The sequence below is a fragment of the Sceloporus occidentalis genome, unplaced genomic scaffold, assembly GCF_023333645.1.
Source record: "Sceloporus occidentalis isolate IW3139 unplaced genomic scaffold, rSceOcc1.0.p SCAF_18, whole genome shotgun sequence".
Lineage (NCBI taxonomy): Eukaryota > Metazoa > Chordata > Lepidosauria > Squamata > Phrynosomatidae > Sceloporus > Sceloporus occidentalis.
The window spans coordinates 14134763-14160546 of NW_028316998.1; the positions used below are offsets into that span (position 1 = coordinate 14134763).

General features: G+C 38.3%; 1 protein-coding gene across 1 annotated transcript in view; it reads right to left on the minus strand.

Annotated features, from left to right (window-relative positions):
* LOC149302684 (uncharacterized) overlaps positions 1-25784 on the minus strand; it is a 58051-nt gene that overhangs the window by 31015 nt on the left and 1252 nt on the right. Inside the window, exons 2-3 of the mRNA XM_089482309.1 lie at positions 18862-18941; positions 13374-13510 (exon numbers count right to left, since the gene is read on the minus strand). Of these exons, the coding sequence (XP_089338435.1) occupies positions 13374-13510; positions 18862-18941 (217 nt within the window). The remainder of the gene's footprint in view (positions 1-13373; positions 13511-18861; positions 18942-25784) is intronic.

Consider the following 25784-nt stretch of genomic DNA (forward strand, 5'->3'; position numbering starts at 1 on the left):
AGGAAATAGAAGGGCTACTGTCACATGTTTCTCCAAAATTGCTTTTTAGAAGTTACATAATATTTTTTCCACCAACTAATCATTCTCAGTTCAGCTTGTTATCGGGATCTTCTTGAACTGTGTGACATTTAAGGCTTTTTTTAATTACCATATAAATTGAGAAAAAGGGTAGCTAATGCATGGCGTCCCAGCAGATGTCGGGCAGCAACAATCCATAGGCAGTAACTGCAAGCTATAAGAGTTGCAGTCTAGTGCCTGTGTCACTGTGCATGTTAACCCTATAGAGAGCTAGAGGTCTAAACAAATTTTAGAAACACATGATAGAAAGATTTAAATACATAAAGGGATTTAACAATGTACGGGAGAGGAACGACAAATGTTAGAACAAGAGGTCATAATCAGGGGCGTAACTAGACGCCTCAGGGCCTGGGTGCGAGAATCTGTTAAGGGCCCCCCCACCCCCTCACCCCCCCAAAAAAAACATGATTTTTACCCAACATTTTTTTTTCAACAAATTCAATTTACATATTGAATCATATCTGTAAAAAAATCAAAGACAAAGGGGCGCATGTACAAAGGGCATAATCCAGGGGTGTCCAAGTTTTTTCTGCAGTGGGCCACTTCATCAGAATTGTATACGTGCGCGGGCCGCACTCATTTTTCACTGTGACAAAAAATATGGCCTTTAATAAAATATGCAGATTAAAATAAAGTAAAATGACACAAAACCTTTACTCTTCCTCTCACTGATTTCTGGGCCTTGAAAGTTTTGCGACTACAAATTCAGGATTCCCTAGATTTATTCTAGGGATGAACTAAAATGAAAATTCTGGACCAAAACATTCAGGGTTCACTTAGCCAAAACCGAAAATGACCCCCACCTTTAAAAATAATAATAAAAACTCACATGTTTAATAAAAGTGGGTAACACACAATTGGACAAAATTAGCAATATGACTTGGCATGATAGGAGTGTGATTGCTAACAGCAATCACACTCCTATCATACCCAGGCAACCAGTAAATGCTGGTACCTAGGCATGATGGGACTGTGCTCGCTGTGATTGCTGTTAGCAATCACACTCCTATCATGCCAAGTCAGCCAGTACATGCTGGTACAGGGTGGCTGTAAGTGATGTGCAGACCCCATACTGCTGGCAGCATCACTACACAAGGGGGGCAGCTAGCTAGGTTTCAGCATGTACTGGCTGACTTGGCATGATAGGAGTGTGATTGCTAACAGTAGTCACAGTCCCATCATGCCTAGGTTCCAGCACTTACACATCCATCCAGTAAATGCTGGAACCTAGGCATGATGGGACTGTGATTGCTGTTAGCAATCACACTCCTATCATGCCAAGTCAGCCAATACACGCTGGTACAGGGTGGCTGTAAGTGATGTGCAGACTCCATACTGCTGGCAGCATCAATACACAAGGGGGGCAGCTAGCCAGGTTTCAGCATGTACTGGCTGACTTGGCATGATAGGAGTGTGATTGCTAACAGCAATCACAGTCCCATCATGCCTATGTTCCATCACTTACACATCCATCCAGTAAATGCTGGAACCTAGGCATTATGGGACTGTGATTGCTGTTAGCAATCACACTCCTATCATGCCAAGTCAGCCAGTACATTCTGGTACAGGGTGGCTGTAAGTGCAGACCCCATACTGCTGGCAGCATCACTACACAAGGGGGGCAGCTGGCCAGGTTTCAGCATGTACTGGCTGACTTGGCATGATAGGAGTGTGATTGCTAACAGCAATCACAGTCCCATCATGCCTAGGTTCCAGCACTTACACATCCATGCTATCACACACACACACACACACACACACTCATTTATTCATATAATCATTCATTCACAGATTCATTCCCTCAATCACACACACTCATTCAAACACCCTCTCCACCCCCTTACCTGCACTGCAGCTCCTCGATGCCGCTCACAGACTTCAGCAGGGGGCGCGGCCTCCCTCTGCCTTCTCTGCTAAAGCACAGAGGAAGTAGGATGTCACGTGAACTCCGCTTCCTCTGTGTAGTCCAGAAGACCCTCCCACAAGTAAGTAGCAGGGCTTGAGGTGCGGCTCGCGTAAGATCGGTTGCCCTGGCTGCCGATCTTACGCGGGCCGCACCTCGAGGTCTCGCGGGCCGCATTTGGCCCGCAGGCCGCATGTTGGACGCCCCTGCCTTATTTAAAAAAAAAAAAAAAACGGAAAAAAGATTTCGGGCGGCCCCTTGGCTTGGGCCCCCCTGCCGCCGGGGCCCGGTCGCAGTCGCGACCCCTGCGACCCCGGTAGTTCCGCCACTGGTCATAATCTAAAACTAGAGGGTGAGATGCCTAGATATAAGGAGGCCAGATCAAGGAGCTTTGGCCCCTGGGGTAATTATACAGGAAGTACCCCTTCTCTGGATTTCCTGCCTTTTGAAAGCTCTTTTTCCCACTTTTTCTGTTTTCTGCCTATTGCTGCCTTTTTTCCTTCTGTTCTATACTATTCCGTTTGCCCTGTCTCTTTTTTGCACCTGGCTTGCTGACTTATTTTCCTCACCTTTTTATATCTTCTTTCCCTTTGTTTTTATTTTATCTTATTTGTCTGCCTTTAACATTTTCCATCCTTTTTCTAACTTCTATTCTGCCCCCACACACATACATATTGACATATGTACATACACATACATACAATCACTGGCCACTTTATTAGGTACACTTTGCTAGTACCGGGTTGGACCACCTTTTGCCTTCAGAACTGCCTTTATTTTTCGTGGCATACTTTCTACAAGGTGCTGGAAACATTCCTCAGAAATTTTGGTCCATATGGACATGATGGCATCACACAGTTGCTGCAGATTTGTCGGCTGCACGTCCATGATGCCAATCTCCCGTTCCATCACATCCCAAAGGTGCTCTATTGGATTGAGATCTGGTGACTGTGGAGGCCATTGGAAACCAGTTTGAAATTATGTGAGCTTTGTGACAAGGGGCATTATCCTGCTGGAAGTAACCATCAGAATATGGGTACACTGTGGTCATAAAGGGATGGACATGGTCAGCAACAATACTCGGGTAGGCTGTAACGTTTAAACGATGCTCAATTGGTTCTAAGGGGCCAAAAGTGTGCCAAGAAAATGTCCCCCACACCATTACACCACCACCAGCCTGAACTGTTGATACAAGGCAGGATGGATGCATGCTTTTATGACCCTGCAATCTGAATGTCGCAGCTGGAATCGGAACTCATCAGAGCATGCAACGTTCTTCCAGTCTTTCATTGTCCAATTTTGGTGAGCCTGTGCAAATTGTAGCCTCAGTTTCCAGTTCTTAGCTTACAGGATTGGTACCTGGTGTGGTCTTCTGCTGCTGTAGCCCATCTGCTTCAAGGTTTGATGTGTTGTGCGTTCAGAGATGGTATCCTGCATATCTTGGTTGTAACGAGTGGTTATTTGAGTTACTGTTGCCTTTCTGTCACCTCAAACCAGTCCTCTGGCCTCTGACATCAACAAGGCATATTTTCTCTTTTTTGGACCATTCTCTGTAAACCCTAGAGATGGTTGTGTGTGAAAATCCCAGTAGATCAGCAGTTTCTGAAATACCAGCCCATCTGGCAACATCAACCATGCCACGATCAAAGTCACTTAAATCTCCTTTCTTCCCCATTGTGATGCTCCGTTTGAACTTCAGCAAGTTGTCTTGACCACATCTACATGCCTAATTGCATTGAGTTGCTGCCATGTGATTGGCTGATTAGCTAATAAAGTGACCAGTGTGTGTATACTGTATATACACATATACATACATTCACATACATACACATACATACAGACATGCACTCATACACAGAGATATAATATAAATACATATAAACACATATGCATACATAAACACATACACTTATGAACACACAAGTACTTACTGCTTCTTCCACTTCCCTCCATATATTCCTTGTGGCCTGCAGCTCCATCACTGAGTGGCGATCCAATCAGGTTACGGGACATATGGCCATCATCCTCCCTCATTGACACTGTGTGCTGATAGCTTACGTCATTTCAGGGTGCACAGTGTCACTGAGGGAGGATGATTGCCGCACATTGTGACAACCGATCTCATCACCTCTTTGTGAGACAGAAAAGCACCTCTCACTAATATCAGAATGCTCTGATGTACAATTGCTCTGTGTGCTCTGCCATCTAGCCCTGTTTCTAGGTTTGTGTGCTAAAGAATTAGCAAAAGTTAGATCTGCAACATGACTATGTATTATGACTGTTAATTACTTTTATATATAAACTATTGAGATTGACTATGCGTAACTGATAATACACAATTTATGACTATACAAAAGTCATACAAAAGTATCTTGCATTCACACATCAGACATTTATTTCGAAGATGCAAGAGTGGTGTTACCTTACATGAACTGCATCTATTCTATATCCAATTATCCATAGCGTAGCATGTTAGTAAATTCATGTGACTTACTGCCAGGTAATTTAACAAAACAAGCTTAATAAAGAAGACAATGTTCCATCACTTACACATCCATCCAGTAAATGCTGGAACCTAGGCATTATGGGACTGTGATTGCTGTTAGCAATCACACTCCTATCATGCCAAGTCAGCCAGTACATTCTGGTACAGGGTGGCTGTAAGTGCAGACCCCATACTGCTGGCAGCATCACTACACAAGGGGGGCAGCTGGCCAGGTTTCAGCATGTACTGGCTGACTTGGCATGATAGGAGTGTGATTGCTAACAGCAATCACAGTCCCATCATGCCTAGGTTCCAGCACTTACACATCCATGCTATCACACACACACACACACACACACACTCATTTATTCATATAATCATTCATTCACAGATTCATTCCCTCAATCACACACACTCATTCAAACACCCTCTCCACCCCCTTACCTGCACTGCAGCTCCTCGATGCCGCTCACAGACTTCAGCAGGGGGCGCGGCCTCCCTCTGCCTTCTCTGCTAAAGCACAGAGGAAGTAGGATGTCACGTGAACTCCGCTTCCTCTGTGTAGTCCAGAAGACCCTCCCACAAGTAAGTAGCAGGGCTTGAGGTGCGGCTCGCGTAAGATCGGTTGCCCTGGCTGCCGATCTTACGCGGGCCGCACCTCGAGGTCTCGCGGGCCGCATTTGGCCCGCAGGCCGCATGTTGGACGCCCCTGCCTTATTTAAAAAAAAAAAAAAAACGGAAAAAAGATTTCGGGCGGCCCCTTGGCTTGGGCCCCCCTGCCGCCGGGGCCCGGTCGCAGTCGCGACCCCTGCGACCCCGGTAGTTCCGCCACTGGTCATAATCTAAAACTAGAGGGTGAGATGCCTAGATATAAGGAGGCCAGATCAAGGAGCTTTGGCCCCTGGGGTAATTATACAGGAAGTACCCCTTCTCTGGATTTCCTGCCTTTTGAAAGCTCTTTTTCCCACTTTTTCTGTTTTCTGCCTATTGCTGCCTTTTTTCCTTCTGTTCTATACTATTCCGTTTGCCCTGTCTCTTTTTTGCACCTGGCTTGCTGACTTATTTTCCTCACCTTTTTATATCTTCTTTCCCTTTGTTTTTATTTTATCTTATTTGTCTGCCTTTAACATTTTCCATCCTTTTTCTAACTTCTATTCTGCCCCCACACACATACATATTGACATATGTACATACACATACATACAATCACTGGCCACTTTATTAGGTACACTTTGCTAGTACCGGGTTGGACCACCTTTTGCCTTCAGAACTGCCTTTATTTTTCGTGGCATACTTTCTACAAGGTGCTGGAAACATTCCTCAGAAATTTTGGTCCATATGGACATGATGGCATCACACAGTTGCTGCAGATTTGTCGGCTGCACGTCCATGATGCCAATCTCCCGTTCCATCACATCCCAAAGGTGCTCTATTGGATTGAGATCTGGTGACTGTGGAGGCCATTGGAAACCAGTTTGAAATTATGTGAGCTTTGTGACAAGGGGCATTATCCTGCTGGAAGTAACCATCAGAATATGGGTACACTGTGGTCATAAAGGGATGGACATGGTCAGCAACAATACTCGGGTAGGCTGTAACGTTTAAACGATGCTCAATTGGTTCTAAGGGGCCAAAAGTGTGCCAAGAAAATGTCCCCCACACCATTACACCACCACCAGCCTGAACTGTTGATACAAGGCAGGATGGATGCATGCTTTTATGACCCTGCAATCTGAATGTCGCAGCTGGAATCGGAACTCATCAGAGCATGCAACGTTCTTCCAGTCTTTCATTGTCCAATTTTGGTGAGCCTGTGCAAATTGTAGCCTCAGTTTCCAGTTCTTAGCTTACAGGATTGGTACCTGGTGTGGTCTTCTGCTGCTGTAGCCCATCTGCTTCAAGGTTTGATGTGTTGTGCGTTCAGAGATGGTATCCTGCATATCTTGGTTGTAACGAGTGGTTATTTGAGTTACTGTTGCCTTTCTGTCACCTCAAACCAGTCCTCTGGCCTCTGACATCAACAAGGCATATTTTCTCTTTTTTGGACCATTCTCTGTAAACCCTAGAGATGGTTGTGTGTGAAAATCCCAGTAGATCAGCAGTTTCTGAAATACCAGCCCATCTGGCAACATCAACCATGCCACGATCAAAGTCACTTAAATCTCCTTTCTTCCCCATTGTGATGCTCCGTTTGAACTTCAGCAAGTTGTCTTGACCACATCTACATGCCTAATTGCATTGAGTTGCTGCCATGTGATTGGCTGATTAGCTAATAAAGTGACCAGTGTGTGTATACTGTATATACACATATACATACATTCACATACATACACATACATACAGACATGCACTCATACACAGAGATATAATATAAATACATATAAACACATATGCATACATAAACACATACACTTATGAACACACAAGTACTTACTGCTTCTTCCACTTCCCTCCATATATTCCTTGTGGCCTGCAGCTCCATCACTGAGTGGCGATCCAATCAGGTTACGGGACATATGGCCATCATCCTCCCTCATTGACACTGTGTGCTGATAGCTTACGTCATTTCAGGGTGCACAGTGTCACTGAGGGAGGATGATTGCCGCACATTGTGACAACCGATCTCATCACCTCTTTGTGAGACAGAAAAGCACCTCTCACTAATATCAGAATGCTCTGATGTACAATTGCTCTGTGTGCTCTGCCATCTAGCCCTGTTTCTAGGTTTGTGTGCTAAAGAATTAGCAAAAGTTAGATCTGCAACATGACTATGTATTATGACTGTTAATTACTTTTATATATAAACTATTGAGATTGACTATGCGTAACTGATAATACACAATTTATGACTATACAAAAGTCATACAAAAGTATCTTGCATTCACACATCAGACATTTATTTCGAAGATGCAAGAGTGGTGTTACCTTACATGAACTGCATCTATTCTATATCCAATTATCCATAGCGTAGCATGTTAGTAAATTCATGTGACTTACTGCCAGGTAATTTAACAAAACAAGCTTAATAAAGAAGACAAATTCTAGGTTTGCTTCTAACATGAAACGTTAGTGTTTACATCTGGTTATTTGCTAAAATCTAACATTTTTTTTAAATGGTTACAAAAATGGCTAAATTACACATTTACACTCACAATTTTAACAAGCAACTGTAAAGATTGTAATTGCATATAAAATATTTCCAACTGATTGGCAAGTTAAGGAGCTAATATGAGCCAACCACAAATAAGGTTTGGAGATTTCAACACTTTACTATTGGTAAACACCTACGTAATTACTGCGGTTTTCTGCAAGAATAAATGTGCTCCACCCCTTTATAAGCTTGGATGCTGTCCTCATATACCTTCAAACATCATGTTATTACTTGTTCCCTGTTCTTTCTTGGTTATAACCTTGAGAATCCTGTCTACTTGTATTAGTTATATTATTCATAGTCTGGAGTACCAGCAGAGAGGTCTGGATTATTTTTGGAATAGATCTTCCTTCGCTGACTGGAATAAAAATGATAAGTACTGGTATATGATGTCATAGTTTCGCGGCCACAGGAAATAAGAACCTTGTTAGGAGAAGTGTGTTATTTGTAGGACATAGATACCCATAGAAGAGACCACCTGGGAAAGTCAAATTTATTCTCCTCAGTATAACCTGTTTCCTCCTGCAGCTTCCCTTCTTCTACTCACAGTCCAACACAAATGGGGTTAGCCAAGGCATTAAAAGGTAAATTGTTCCCAGGGCCCCTGAGGATACCTGGACCCTAGACATCTGCCCTTTTTACCTTGGCAAAGACAGTCCTACATAGGTAAAGTAATAGATTAGATAGATATAACTTTCTTTACTCTACGTTATACTTAATTATAGTAGAGGGTACACCTAAATTGAAACTAGGGTTCTCATGACCATCTCATATAGATGCCCTACGATTGGCAACCCAAAACCCATCTTGATACAGTTTAGCAAACAGGACATCTTCTGTAACATTCTGTAATACTACTAGGGTAATTATTAAGTAAGCAAATATACTATTATTATTATTATTATTATTATCTTTTATTTATATAGCGCCAACAGTTTACGCAGCGCTTAATACAATACATATATTCAAGGTATATGACAAGACAAGAATTGACAGAATAAGACAAACTGATACATTTGTTGGAGAGAGCCCTGCTCGCAAGCTTACAATCTAGAGCTGACTGGTTTCATTTTTCTGAAATGACATGCTCATGTCAAAATGTTTTGGGTGAAGCAGTGATTTTAAACAAACACAATCTAAGAGAAGATTATATATATTACATTATAATGATGTAAGATTAATCAGCTTCGTACATGGCCAGGTCTCTTCCCAATATCTGATAAGGGATCAATAGGTTACTGGAGGAAGCTAAGCAGTTTCATTAAGTTTATTTTTTTTATAGAACCACCTATAAGTATTGAGACCCTACCCTGTGTTGGGTTGTATCACCACATATCTAAAAGGTTGGTGGCTGAAGAGACTACATAATTTGTAGTCTCCTTGACTTTTTTTACTGCACGATTTCCCTTTTTCATAAAAACAAATCAGATGCTCGAGACCGAGAAGCAACTAACCTAGATTTAATGATTAAGTCCTAAAGTAGTGCGGACCACATGGGCAAAACTATTTGGTTTTGATTGATTAGTCATGACCTCCTGTTATCAACAAAACAACAGCCTAATTTCTCTAATGCCTTATGTGTGTGCAAGAACACAGAAAATAAGTTCCAACTGACAGACCTCATTTCCTTGAAGGATTCTTTGCGAGGTATACATTTAGTTCACATCTGTGAAATACACACATTTAACTGTGGAACTTTTTTTTTTTCTTTTTGAACTTCTAGGACAATTTGCATATGTTATGCACCTAATTACACACAGGGGATTAGTTCTGACCACCAGGTCTTGCAAAGTCATTGCTCGCATTAATTCAGTTTTTACTGAGGCTGATCATATTTCATTTCATGATGATGAATTTTTAGATGTTTTTTTCTTAATGTCTGCTTGTTGACAGCTATTTTCATGAATACTCTTCCTCTGCCTTCACATGAGATACAGCTGTGTATTGTTGTTACTTGCCTCCCATGTTTTAAATTATAACTCAAAATATTGTTACCTGAGACAATCAATTATAACGAGTGATGATGAATTATCTGTCTACTATCTGACTCCAGGAACTTATGTTTTATGATGTCCCTGTACTTGTGTTTTGCAATGCCCTGGGAAACTTAGCTATTCCATGTTACATAATGAAGAATCCATCATAAGGATTGCATAAGGACCCACAAGAACCTGATCCCAATATTTAACAAATAAAATATCACATTTTTTATTCTGAAAATATTGATTGAATAAATGAAGCATGTAAACAATCTATAACGATGTCTTTTATTGTTTGGTGGTTTATCTGCTTATCAATAACAGACTTGATGATTGAAGGGCTGTTCATAAACTGGAACATATTGGGGATCAGTATGTCCATCAGAACCTGCTCCTGTGATTTAAAGAGCGCTATAGTCATCATTCCTTAGAAAGCATATAAAAATGTGAAACTGGCCTTACAATTCCATACGTCTAACTAAATCAAACTGAATTGGTACTAGCACTTATTTTATGCATTTGATGAACCCCTCTAATGTCCTTGGGAGCTGCTAAAGGAACACTAATTCTTCAATGTTAATTTATAAATGTTAGCACTGATGTCTTAGTCAACTCTGGTTCAACCCAGCGTGTTTCCTAAATACACAATATGTTCTTTGGAGACACAATGACAAATAAAAGCATGAAGATTCTTGTTTATCAGGCTCATTTAATTTTGTTATTAAAAAAAATATGTAGCTGTAGAATGATTATTGGAGTTGCTATACCTAGATGTTAAGGTTTTAATCAGTAGGAGAATGCAATACAGTTGCATAGAACCAATTTATCACATTTAATTTTAGACCCAGAAAGTAACACCTTTTAAAATTAGAACACATTAGAAAATGAGCAAACAATATGCAACTTTGACACCTGTCTGGCAATCAAAATGTAATCTAATATAATTGTTTAGCACTTTTAAACAAAAAAAATAGACAAGATGAAAGAAAATGAAATAAGCAGCATAAAGAAATCTTTCTGTTGGAGTGCACTATATGCACTGTTTTCATAATTTTATTGTGTAAATGTACACCAATACTGCAATAATATTACAGGAACCGAAAAGGAATAAATATGAAAAAAAGAATTGCATGGCGTCTAGGAAGAATTTTAGATGCAAGTTCGTAAAAGCATACCCATGTCTAAATCACCAATATATCCAATGTACCGTGTTAACTAATTATTATCTTAACACTCCAAACAATAACTGTTTAGGGTTTTATACCATTTTCTGTATGGGAATATCTGGGAGCTTTGTAAATGAACTGACCTTTACACTCTCCAAATAATAGCCTATTAAAGGCTCATGGAGACAACTGAATCAGTTCTATTAAAACGTATCCAGTTACTTCTCAGTAGTTAAATGCATTCTAAATAAAGTCACCTGTATTCAAGAAGGGATTTCAACCTCGATTTAGGATGCTCAGATATCATTAAGTCCGAGTAGAATAAGGAGTAAGTTCCATGCTGTGTGACTGGGAATTTTCTCAATAACCATGGAACATTGACACGCATCCATTACAAGAATGTCATTAGCAGTAGCTGTTTGGCAACATACTTATCATTACAGAATTATGGCAAAATGGAAAAGACTGATGGGTACACAGTAATGTTTTTCAGGTGATATTTGTCACGCATTCCATGAGTAACTTTTTAAGAGCCTAAAGACAGTTGAATGTTCCATTCTCAGAAGCCTGTGAAGCCATTACATCGACACAAAAAGCATAGCTTACACTCGGTCGGTGTCCCGTAGGGTGCACCTGCTGTATGCGGAAAAACAGTCTATCCTCACCAGAATACTGCATTATGAAGGTTTATTATTTTAATGAGCCGACATTAAAACGCGTAGATTATTTGCCTCCTTTCATTATGATCTTTAACAATAGACTATTTGCAAAATTGAACCAAACCACAGTGGTGTGCAATTTGTTTTTCCTTCCGCAGTGTAATTCATTGACTTCCCTTTGTGTAAAATCAATCTGTTCTGTTTATATGGCATAAACAACAAGCAGTTTCACAGGAATGAGGGAAACCATATGTGAAGGTGTTTAAAAAGGCACAACAGGGAATACATAGAGGAAAGAAGCATCTGTACCTTCAGTATTTCCAATGTCAAATCACAGGTGTGTTGTAAAAAAAAAGTTTATAGTTTTTATTGAAGAATAACATAACAGTTGTGCACTTTACTGGTATTAACCCTTGTAGACCCACCATGCCGTGAAAGCCGTATTTAAATTAAAGGGAACTAAAGTCACGGTACACCCTGGGCACAATATATTTATATATTTAAAGGTGAGAGGTTCCACACCAATTTAGGTATTTTAAAATATTAAAGCCAAGCCAAGCCAGTTAAAATATTACATGTTAACTGACCAGTGCTTTGGAAGTAGCAAGATAGCAACATGTATGCAAGTAAGCAAATGCAATCTTGGAGAATTAAAGAGCCTTAGAATTATTTGTGCTGTTTGCTGTGAAGGAATTGCGTTAGGAATTGAGGCAATCATCCAGAACTCTTCATTTCTTCACTTGCTTAATTAGAAAATGAGTTCAGTCTAAGAAAGATTAGTGTTCTGTGAGGAAATTGCTAAACTTATTTGAATGGTTTTAGGATGAATATATGTATATTTAGATTTGCTAAATTCCTTGGTGAATGACAATATATTGTCAACATGATACATTATTAACAGTCTAACTAAAAACATGGATTGTGTACTACCTAAACTGCATGTTTTTGCACCAGGTGTTTTTTTTATTGTTATTTTTATGCAACAACACAAGAAATCAATGCAAACCCAATGTATACTGCAAATGCTATCTATGTTATTAAATATAATTTGCAGTTTACAGTATATATATTTCCTGAGTATGCACTGATCCCTTGCTTTGTTGTATGGACATGTTGGTCATTTGAACAAATCCTCAAAATCTATATGAATCTGCTTGTTGTGGTATGTAATATTTGTTGCACAAAGCCACATAAATATTTATTTTATAAGTTATTTTGTGTTTCACATGAGTACTCAACCATCCATGATCTGCTGCTACCTACATGAATAACATGTGAGGCAGGATGCATTGCATTTGCTACAAAAGCAGAAACATTAGCCTGTGTTTGTGACAATACTTCATGTACTTCATGTACACCCTTAGTGTTTCGAAGTCCAGCTAGGACAATACTCAACTGTAGTGAACTATCCGTGCCAGAAAAGCTTTCCCACTAAAATCAGTGGGAGTGGGATCTGAACTCCAAGCACTGGAGCTGACTGGAGGTAAGTATATGACATGTGGGGTGATGTGTTCATGCACGGAAAATTGCTGGGGTGGGAGAATCGTCCCATGCATTTGCAAAAGGGACATGTGCAGGTCACTGGAGAGCTCTTTATATTGGCCTTGCACATATTTATCCAATGTTATAATATTCCATCTAAGAGGCCCTTTTTCTGGCCTATATAGATGCAACATTTTTAGTTTTTCTTTAAAAATACCCTAATTTATTGTGTAGCTCCCTTTTGCACCTTTTCTAGTTCCATAATATCCTTTTAAAGAAATGGTACCAAGAATTGTACCGCATATTCAAAGTGAGGTCTTACTGTTGACTTGTAAAGAGGCAAGATTATATCTTATATCTTCATTATCCCGTTTTATGCATACAAATATATTATTGGTCTTTGCAGCTGATGACTGGCATAAGCGCACTGTCTTACTTGAATGTACAAATTTAACATAAAAGTAACTTACCATACAGCAAACCGGTGCTTTTCTAGTTCCTCCAGGTATGACGAACTTGTTGAACACTGTTCCATTGGTTTCACAATATCTGTTTCTGACTTTTGTGTCGAATGACAACGCTTTTCAAATGTGGCATTCTTACCTTTCTGTACAAAGAAACATAGAATGTGACAAACCATTGAAGAACCATTTGGCCCATCTAGTCTGTCTGTTTTTCCTCAAGCCTTAATTAGTCCTTTGTCTCATCTTAATTTCGGGATAGTTATAAATCCATCCAATGCATAAAAAAATTAATGATGATTTTATATCTTGGATAATGTGAGATGAAGCTTAAATATTTTATAATAATACATTGATACATGGAGGCATCATTACACAAATCTATTGTGATGTTTACAGAACATCAGTGAGATATTAACCCCTTAACGACCTTTGCCGGTTCAGGACCGCCATGGAAAAACGGTCGCTTAACGACCTTTGACGGTCCTGAACCGTCAAAAAATTAAATAAGCTTAGAATGTCGAGGCATTCAGCAAGGCCGAGATCGGCATCGAGGGCCATGTCTGGCCCCTCCCCGGGGCGTCAACAGCCGCCATACATTGTATGGCGGCGGACGCCCATTTTAAAAGCGTTTAGGATGCGATCAACGATCGCCTCCTAAACTTAAATGGTGTCGCTGGAATGCCTCGATCAGGAGGCATCCAGCGACACCAAACACTTACCTCCGGAGAGCGGTCACAGCCGCAGCTGCCGGTGATCTTCGCCATCAGCAAGATGGCGGCGGCCCGGGAAAAAAAACAATAAAGAAGAAAGAGTTCGCTAGACGGTCTCCAGACCCTCTAGAGAACTCTGGCTCCTCTTGCAGGTTGAATACAGGTACTGCACTCAACCATGCAAGTCAATGGAGCCCAGCTTTCTAATCACAATGTGATTAGTAAAATATTAAAAAAATAATAAAAAAATAAAAAAATGGGAAAAAAAAAATGTGCTAACATTTAAAAATAATTATGCAGTGATGTCACTAGATGAACCATCCAGTACCAGCAAAATGTGTAAAAAAATATAAAATAAAATCAAAAAATAAAGTTTATTATTTTGAGCAAGTGCTAAGATTTCTCAAAAATATCAACAAAGAGTTAAAATAAAAGCACTTCAAATACTTCTAATATAAAAAAAAAATGGCTGATGGGGTAAATTGGAGTGGCCGAGCTCAAAGATAGGGCATAGGTACAGACTGACCAAAATGGAGAAAAAAAGCGCACTTCCCAAATGTGGCATTTTAAATCTCAAACAACACGACAAACCCATGCATGTCGGGTATCACTGCACTCAGGAGATGTTCCTGAACACACATTGGGGTGTTGTTTGACAGTGACATATACCAGAACCTGTATATCTATAACTAAAGTACAATTTGTGTGAAAAAAATTAAAAAAAATTACTATTACAAAGTTTGACAAAGTGTAGTTGTATAGTTGGTGCATGGAAAGGGTTAAAATAACAGCATTTGGAATACCCTGGGGTGTCTAGTTTTCAAAAATATATGGTTTGAATGGGTTAAATTGAGTTAACCGGCTTCAAAGATGTTCCAAAGAGGAGATGGAGGCAGACTGACCAGATTTGTTAAAAAAGATTTGGTAATCATAAAACGCTGCTTGTACTTATTGCCCTATAACTTACAAAAAACAGCAAAAAAACATAAAAACATTGGGTATTTCTAAACTCAGGACAAGTAGTAGAATCTATTTAGCTAGTTTTTTTACTTGCTTTTTTAGGTGAGTAAAAGATTTTTCAAATAAAAGTCATAAAATGTGTTTTTTTTTCAATTTTTCACCATGTTTTTTTTATTTTTTTTATAGTAAATAAGATGATACGATCAAAATAATGGTATCTGAAGAAAGCCCATCTTGTCCTGAAAAAAACAATATATAACTTATGTGGGTACACTAAATGGGTGAGGAGAAAATTACAGCTGAACACAAGCACCACAAAAGTATTAAAACAGCCTCGGTCCCACAGGGTACAAAAAGAAAAAACGAGCCCGGTCCTTAAGGGGTTAAATAAAAAACTTATCTCATAAAACAACATATCCGTGTATGTAGGCAAACAACTACATTGAACTAAGTTTGCTAGGAACATTCCCATAAAGTATTCAGAAAAAACAATATAATTACTGTACTATTAAAATTACCTTCTATCGTTGAAATACATATGTAGTAGTTCACATTAAAAGTGTGTCTGTCTTCATAACTAAGAACTTCATAACTTCATAATCCTCATAATTTTGTAGCCTTACTTTGCACCTTTTCTAGGTCCATAATGTCCTTTTTGAAGGACTGGTGCCTAAAATTGTACTACATTTTCAAGGTGAGGTCTTACCATTGACTTATACAGAGGCAAGATAATATCCTCCCCTCCTGAAACAATACCCTGTTTTATACATGCCAATATCTTATTGGCCTTTGCAGCTGATGACTGGCATTGCGCACTGTTGCCAAGTCTATTGTCTATAATACAATTATTCCTAAATCATTCACCTTCTTCACAAGGGAGTTACCATTTAAAGTATATGTTGGATGGTTATTATTTTTCTCGTAAAGCATAACTTAACATTTGTCTAGATACCCATGTATCGTAGGCAAACAACTACATTAAGCTAAGTTTCAAACATATATGTAGTAGTTCACATTAAAACTTAAAATTTAAAAATTAAAATATTTTCATTCTGTGTAATTTTTTTAAAAAAAATCATATAAATATAATTATTGAATTGTAATTATTTTTTTCTATTTAACAAGTTAATGGATTAAATGCCACTGCACATAGTGATAAAGCATGAATGATGAAACGATAGAATGAAATTACCTTTATTTAAATTTAGCATTTGAACTTATTATTTATGGCATTCATAGAGGAAATTAGCATTATTTACTGCAGTATGTATGTATATAAATGAATACAAATTGGTGGTCCTACTCATGTTTCAGAGGTCTTAAATAACTACATGTGTGGCAGTCCTGTCTTTGGTCTGAAGTTTGACAGAATGTGTTAATATGAATGAAAAGAAAAAAAAATGCTGAGCATTCAAAATTTCCTCAAAGCTGTGCTTCTAAAGTATTGTATTGATCTGAATATGACCCTTAGCTTTTCAAAATATATTGGTCATGAACCTCATGACTACTTACTTGAACAAAGCTCCAGAGTGCTGGGTAACAGGACAGGTACTAGCTGTAGGCCATATTGTTATAACACCAATTATAGTTTTGTCCACCAGTTCTCAGCACTTATTGCCATCATGGATAAGGATGGGCGGTAACGACAGTTTGGGCTTTGCAGTTTTTTTAATCTATGCTGCAAAGTGCTGTCCTTTTTTTGTGGAGCATTTTCTCTGGACTTTTGTAATTTCTGCCAATTTGCGCATATTTAACCATGTTAACACAGTAGCAACCCTTTATATCAAGTTTGAAAAATAATAAAGCAGAAAAACTGTGGAAATAGCATTAACGATGTTTTATGTATTTTAGAAATTCATGCAATAATTAGATGTATTTGCTGAAATTCCCACAGGAGGTGTTTTTCACATATTTAGCCAAATTGCGCCCAGCCTTAATTACTATTAATATTATCATATATATTTTTATTATTTTTTTAATCACATATACATATTCTAGAGTTTACAGAGTGCAACTATGCTGTATAAATAATTCATAAGACGTAAATTGGTCAGTTACCAGACCATACTAAATGGAGTTTTTTCCCCCATGCTTGCATAGTCACTAAAAAACAAGTTGTTTGGAAGTGTATGCGAATGCCTCCTACTTTTAGTGGGGAGTTGATGAAAACATACACGTCATTGACTGAAACGTACAAAATTTAGTGGACCACAATATCAATAGAAAATAGAAAATAAATAAAAGGCAAAATCAAGAAATATAAGTGGGGATCCCCAGAGCCATCTATTAACCAGTGGATGGGATACAATTGAATAATGAGTTGGGTTCTCCATTGACTTGAATAGACCCTATTTAAGTTAATGGACCCCATTCAAGACAACGCCCTTGGTTAATAGGTGGCCCTGGGGAACCCTTTTTCACCATCATAAGGTTTATGATTCTGCAATTTGTTTGCTGTTTTCAACCAGCAACAATTTAGTTCATAACAGTTTAGAGTTATTTTTTGTGCAAATACAAGTTAATTTGTGTGATTGTCCAACTCACATGAGTTTGCTCCTACAAACTCACATTTTAGCCAATCTGCATGCTCTCGCACTTAAGTGAGTATCCTAATCTGTTGACTAGTCTAAATTATCCCTAATAGCATTGATTCAGATGAAAGAAATACCCAAAACTTTTAACACAACCATTTTGCCCAGAAGGAAACTAACTTCATGACTGCAAGAGAAAACCACCTGGACCAGCAATTACAGGGCTTTACCACACTTGCTGTGAAGAATATTCTTCTCTGTATGAGTTGGAACCATGGCTCCTGCAATCCTTAGAAGTGTACTTTAATTATTTGCGCTGTCCATGGGGTGAAGATTTCTCCATCAAGGGTCTCATGCGGAATTCTAATGTATTTTTGCATCGTGATGATTTAACCCCACGGACCACTCTTTCAACTGAAATCTCCAATTTCCTTAATTTGTATAATTAGTTTTGTGCGTCTTACCACCAACAACAAAAATTACCTCCTCTGTAAATATGACTTTGCAATACATTCAGCTTTTTATGCACCCAACCCTAAGAACATGTTAGTTTTCGTTAACTTCCACATATAGTTGGAAGCATTCGCATGCACTTGCTAACACATTATTGAATATGAAAGTTGTTTTACAAGCATTAGCATGGGGGAAACAACACCAGTTTAGTCTGGTCAGGTAACTGGCCAATTTTCTTCTTAGTACATAAAAATCACCCACAGCTAACAAAATAGCATTGCAGCTTAATTTGGCAACTCATTTAATGTTTATTGTGCGCTGTGCTGTTTGGTATGTATTTACATCTATCTAAATGCGATGACCAGGAACACCAGAGAATGATTACTGTGGCCAACTGTGGCATTAAATTGCGCAACTATAAAAAGGCTACATTTAGGTGGATCATATAGGTGGTTGTAAAGTCCTCCTTTATTAAAACCTTTACACTTGTTATCAGTATAGGTTGTAGCTGTATGAGAAGCCAACAAACAACGGCAACAAAGAAAAATCTGAGATGAAAATAATTAGCCAATTAGCACTTCAAAGCCTGTCAAAAAAAGCATGGACTTTGATTAATTTAGCTGAAGTGTTCTGCAGTTATAAAAAAGGCGTGTTCAGAGCAATAAAAGGTTTCCCAGTATTGCTGATCTCACAATATATCAGTTGCTTTGACTTGTCATGCACATCAAAACTGCCTTTGAAGAATGAAAAACCGACTACCAGGAAATGCATGTTACAAATTCCTGTTGTAAGAAAGGAATTGTTTTGCACCGTGTGAAGCATGCTGAATGTTATTTTTACCTTTTGGTGTGTATCAAAGTCTTCTTTCAATAGAAGAGCTTGTTTATCCACGTATGGTACAACTTTATTTCGAGGTATACCTGTCAATTAAAAAATGGAAAATAGATACTTTGAAAATAAAAATGTTCAACTTATGTTAAGTTAAAATAATTATGAAAACATTAAATCTAAAATCATTTTTTAAAAATGCACTTTTGTTATTTGTCGAAATATAGTGTTTCATTGCATACATGATCTTTTGTAGCAGTTCTTTTCCTTTTTTATTCATACAATCCTCATTAAAACAGAGATTACAAAATAATTATAAAAGTGATGTCCCAATTTTACTTTTCACAAATCAATATAGTGAACTATGTAGAGCCCTTCTTATAGTGGTACTCCAGGGGACTGGGAGAAATTCAGTTGTTTAGGATAAATTTGTTAACAAGCATAGAATAACTAAATGAATTTATTGAAAATAGCCACAGTTTATAGTAACTACTTTTTTTTAAATCCATGTATTTATTTTAGTGATATTCGACTTAAAAGTAAGGGACAATTTTACATGAGGGAGTCCCATAGCCAAAAGAGGAAAAACTACCATTATCTAATTGATTTATTATCCTTAAGTTGTCTTCCTGTTAACCCCACCCTCACAAATGCTGAATGACTCAGTCAAAAATAGTGTGACTTATTCATTGGGAGCTGCTTTAAAGTTTTTATAGGGATTTTTTCTCACTCTATCAAAAATGTCATTTTTATTTGGAATATCATCACTATAAACACAATTTTAATCATATCAGCACTCTGAAATATGATGGTACTATATAAAACAATAAATAATAGTAATCAATAATATTCATGTTCATGTTAATGCAAATTTGAACATCCTTTCATTCTTTGACTTCAATAGGTCAAAATGAAGTAAAATGTACATATGAGATAATAATACAAGGAAAGAACAGAAGGGCGTTTCTCTGGGGTTTCTCTGTAAAACTGTTTCAGATTTAATTAATTTTAACTAGTTTGATATCCAAAGCATGCTCCTACTCACCTATTTAGTGGAAGAACAAGTTTGTGTCTTGTTTTACTTAGATTATGCCTTACGTCAAGTGTATAATGTCCCTTTATCACATGTCACTTTTACTCTTAATATATGTGCATGTATGTGTTTATGAATAAATTAGATATTTTGAACTAAAACTAAATATTTTAATATAATTTATAATGAAAAGACAACGTGACATTATTTTCAGATATTGGTTAGACCAGGTGCCCTTAACTCCAGTCGGGAATTAATTCTGCCCTTGCATAAAAACACATAGTTTAATTATTTTTTTATTGGGATACCTGTGCTGAAGCTGGGATATCCAAAAATAGTTTATGGCCTTCAAGAATTAGAGGTATGCACCCTTGGGCTACATGCAGCCTTTATTCACTTTCACGCTATGTTTACGGTTCTGCCATCATTCCAATTTAATGACAATGTAGTAAAGATCATTAATGGAAGACCAACGAAGGCCTTCATTTTACACAGCAATAACATTAAAAGCCATTAGCTATGTGTTTGACTACTATGATTGTTAACTCTATAGGCTAGTGATTTTGCTTCCTAATGTAAGCATACTTATTGTACCTTGATCATCATATCTGTATGACAACTGTATTTTCATACCTCTACTGTATTATGCAGTAAACTGTAAAGGAATAAGCAAATCTGCTAACACTAGATACGTAACGATATTCATACATATCAAAACTGAACTGTTATGCTGTTATGCATGTGTTCTGTTATATGTCTATCTGCCCCAGCTGCCACCTCTGCAGCCACCCATCTTAATGCTGAGCACTAGGATATGATGTCATTTGATGGCATTCCACCTATTAATTATATGCAACGTCTTGAGGCACAATGAGCAGTGGCATAGGTCAAAATATGCCTGTGGATATATATGTGCACATTTGAACTTGTGTATATATATATATATATATATATATATATATATATATTTGACACATGCTGCGTTATTAACGATTATCTGTGAAACTGTGTTCTTCATTACAAAAAAAATGACTGTGAACTTAAATAAATTAAAGTAGCGGAAAATAAAAGCACTTTTTTTGCATAAGTATCTAGTTGCACAGTGTTTCATTTATTGTTGATGTGGAAGTCATATCCTGGTTCTATATCTGCTATTGACCGGTGGGAGCACCGGTGACTACAGCCTGCAATCTAAAGCGCAAGAGGGGGCTTGCATTGTGGAATCTGAAGCAAGGTGGGAGCTGCTTTGTTTCTATATTACAAACATAACTTCAAACTAAGTCCTTTAGTTTAATATAAGCTTATGTGTTAGCACGCGTTTGAAATATGGACACTATTTGAGCCAACTGTGCTCATATACAGAAAACCCAATGCAGAACACTTACACGGTATGAGATGAACTCACATTGTGTTTGGATATAAAAGATCCTATGTTAAGTATTGTGAAACCTTTCTTAAACGTTAAACAAAACAAAAAATCTGCAGAAAAAGGATCCAAAAATAACTTTTAGATTGAATCTGACAGCAAGTGCTGAAGAATTCAAAGTGAATGGGATGTACAGAAAAAAACTGATGTGAGAGTGCTGTGTCTAATAACCAGAGCTTAACGCCAGCAGATTCCTAAGCGCTGTTACAATCAGTGAGATAAAAGTCACACACAATAACAAACTGGTACAAAAGGAGAAGAGGGCTGTGCTCTTGTAAGTTTACGACCTAGCTCCCATGACTCTCAGCCAGTCTGGTATGTTAAGCATCATGGGGAAATGAGTACAACTGGAGTTTCAAATGTTAGTTTTTATATGATTATGGATTCGGACTGTACCTGCTGTGGAATACCCATCTCATGATTCTCAGCCATCCATTTAATTGACTAAACATCATGTAATAACAAATGTAATAACAGCACTTTGAGTGCCAAATGTTACCACAACTGCTGGAAAACTACCAAGTGTCCTATTTTGGTTCCAAGCCTTTATGTCACTTTTCTACTCCCCTCTACCTACCCTCTTTTTGTAATACACAATACCTTAAGTTTTCTTTACTGCAACTCCCATGATGTTGCATCAGCAATAGTAGGAATAGTCGCTGGTACACTACGTCTTCAGTACAAACACTAACCATTGTTGACTGCATCTACAATAATATTCCGCAGCCATATTGCTGCCTGAAATTTATGGGAATTGTAGTTATAGACTGGGGTTGTGGTGGCCGACACTACACACTAACTGCAGCTCCCATGATATCCAGTCAGCCATTACTGGATGAACAGCATAGGAATTGTAGGCTGGGGTATTTGTGGGTAATCTTTACTCACCCCAAATATTGTAAACTAGTGTTCTCATGTTGTGCCGGTACTTGCTGGTTTGTTAGCTACTACCATACCTGGGACCTTCTCAGCTCCGGCTAGCTGGAGCCTTCCCTTGCGGGACGCGGTCAGGACAGTCCTGCTGATGTCGGTGGGCGGTCCCGCTGATGTTGTGGGTGTTCCTGCTGATGTCAGGAGGGAACACCCCCATGTAAAGGGAAAAATGGGTGGGGAGCGGGGCGTGTCAAGACCCAGCTCCTGTGACCCGGAGAACCGGAGGAGCAGCGCTCACCCAGAGAGTTCCCAGGTATGGCTACTACCACAAAGGTCATATAAATTTTCCTATTAATGGGTAACTAACATTTGCATCCCAGCCCGGAAACCTGTCTTCTGAGCCAACAAAGGTAGGCAATGGGGAGGAGGTAAGGAGGTATTGAGGTGGAAGGGAGGAAAGGTGGGTAGGATATGTTGCCCCTGGAAAAAATTGTGTGGACACCCATGCATTGCTTTGCATTATTTTCCTTCATTGATGGCTATATGATAAGGTCTTAATAGTTGTAGGACATCCACTTGATTCATTAGGGGTTTATGAAAGTTGTTTGTTGACAATAAATAATTTGTTGGTGCTATGGAAATATACAATATATATATATATATATATATATATATATATATATAAAACACTTTCAAAAAGATGGTCAGCACTCCAGGTCTTTAAATAGACAATTTCATTTTATTCAAAGTCAACGTTTCAGTCATTACTGACTTTCATCAGGTATGTCCTGATGAAAGTCAGTAATGACTGAAACGTTGACTTTGAATAAAATGAAATTGTCTATTTAAAGACCTGGAGTGCTGACCATCTTTTTGAAAGTGTTTTACATGGAAACTGCTGGTTACTAGCACCGGGCTTGGAATATTTGGAATGGTGTGCAATGGACTCTGTGAGTAAATATATATATATATATATATATATATATATATATATATATTATAACAGAAAAACACCAATTGTACTGTATACATTAATGCTATTTAAAGTTAGAGTTTATTTATTACACCCATCTTAATTATAGGTTACATAGAAAATGATGCACATGTACAACATACATTTAACCATCTCTTACTTTGTTTAAGTATTTTTTCAAGTTATTATGTGAAATAGAATTTAATAGCTAAAGGTTGCTTGTCAAGGATTTAGGATTCCAAGTTTTAATCACATATTGTATGCTATGTACATGTAGTCGAAATGTTGTAGTAATGTGTTGTTATGGCTGCACAGTAATGCAAATTGTTTAACAAGAATCCAGACTACACAATCAGAACTGTGAAATCTTACTTTCCTGATAAACAACGCAAGTCTTTTATGCAATCTGCTAATTTATGTTTTTTCTCGTGTACATTTTTACTTCCAGTTATTACATTTGCCAGATTTATGTAGGATTTTTAAATAGTATAACTGATTAAACATGCCCTGGAACCCTTGGTAGGTATGTCAGAAAATATAAACTGTATATTAACATTTTTAATAATGCATGAGAAACAGTGGAAAAGGGGCTGTCAAAACATCTTACTGTCAGAATAAACATATATTTGGAAGCCCGTTTTTTTGCAAGTAGGATAAGATTTCATTTGTAATGTGATAGCGAGTGAAATTTACTTGATGTCTGCTAATACAAGAGGGTATTTTGGAGGCACTCTCTATGGTTTTCATTTAGCGATGACCACGGCCATCTTTAATATTGATTGACCTTGGGCATGCATTTGCTTGGGGTCTAACAGTGCTGTATGTGTGGCTGGAGGGCACTATATATTTGGCTAGGGGAGCTCAATGCAGGGGTCACCTGTACTTGCAGCACTTGCACAGCAGGTTAGGAGGAGGCTGCCAGAGTCAGTGCAGTCTTCCCTCCTGAAAAAGGAGTAGGCAGAGAGGATAGAAAAAGGGGAGAGGGACTTGAAAAACACAAAAAGAGGAAGAGAAGTTATTAAAAGAAATGCAAAAGAAACTCTCCTTTTCCCTTTGATCTATCTTTTTTCTGTCTCTTTGATTTCTGTATGAGAACAAGGCAGAAAAAAATTAGATGGCAAGAGAGAGAGAGAGAGAAAGGACAGATAAATGGGAGAGGCACTTGAAAAACACAGACATAAAGAGAAAGAGAAGTCATTAAAAGAGGTGCAAAAAGGCAAAATGAATAATTTAGCTAAATCTCTTATTTGCACCTCTTTGAATAACTTCCCTTCTTTTTTTTCTGTTTTTCAAGTCCCTCTCCCATTTCTCTCTCTTGTCTGCCCCTTTCTTTTCTTCTGTACATTTTAGTTTGTGTAACTGCCTCCAAGTTCCTTTCAAATGCTACTTGGGGCCTTGCAGTCGGCTATCTCCCTCACTTTTCGCCTTGCGTTGTAGAGAGAGTACTGCCTTAAAAGAGACCATGTAGCAAAACCTGAGCAGTTCGCCGAAACGCGAAAGGCAGCTTTTAATTTTCCGGTGGTCCGAGTGGCAGACACCTTGCGGGACCACTGCTGAAGGGGTGGGTGCCCCCTTTTTACTGTGGCAATTACAGAGCATAGTAGTGGGTTTAGCTGTTGCTTTGCATACTTGTGTATGAGTGTCATCAACATAGTGCAACAGTGCTGTCACTACTATAGAGTTTGTGGAGGTCTGTAACCACAGTACAGTTTTTACACAGGTGGGCAGCCATATGTGTTAATACAGACCTTTCGGGAAGTACTCCTTAAGTACCCATGACCTCCATATGTTTTGTCAAGAAAACCAGTGTTCTGTTTCAGAATGGTCAAAAGCAGAGGGAGAGAAGGGCCTGCTTACACTGAAAAGCCTTTGGCTTTAGTATTACTACTGTTATTAGTTGGTTTATATAGCACCATCGTATTCCACAACATTGTACAATGTGGAACCCAGGGCACCCTCTAACACCCTCTTTGTGTGAAGCAGGTGGGGGTAGTTAAAGGAAATAACACCAGTTTACCTGACCCAGTGGTTAAACACAAGGCTCCTCACAGCCAGAGGGAAAGCTGCAGTTGAGAAATGGAGGTGAGTAAGGGTAGGAGGCAGAGGGAAAGGGTGGGAGTGTCCATGTATGACTGTATGCACATTACAGTGGTAAAGTGTATGTATATGTGTCAGCATGAATGTGTGTGCATGGACAAAGTTGGCACTTGCTGTTTGGTGGGCACAAATATGGCACTGTTAAGCAGTTTGGGCACAAAGATGTCAGAGACAAGCTGTTTAGGTACTCAGTATCCATGCTTAATATACAGAGAGGAAGAGGTGGAGCCTAAAGAGGAGGGAATGGGACCAAAAGAGAAAGGGGGTTTATAATGGAAGACGTGTGGCCTTGGCAGGGAGATGTGGGGCAATTAAGATTAGGAGGGGTGTGAGTTTTGCTATGTCAAGGGGAGCACGAAATAGTAGCTTTATCATGAGAACCAATACTTTGTTATTTTTTACCATTAGACTGAAACTGTTAGAAGAGGTATATATATATATATATATATATATATATATATATATATATATATATATATATATATATATATATATATATATATATATATAGTATATATACCACTACAATACAA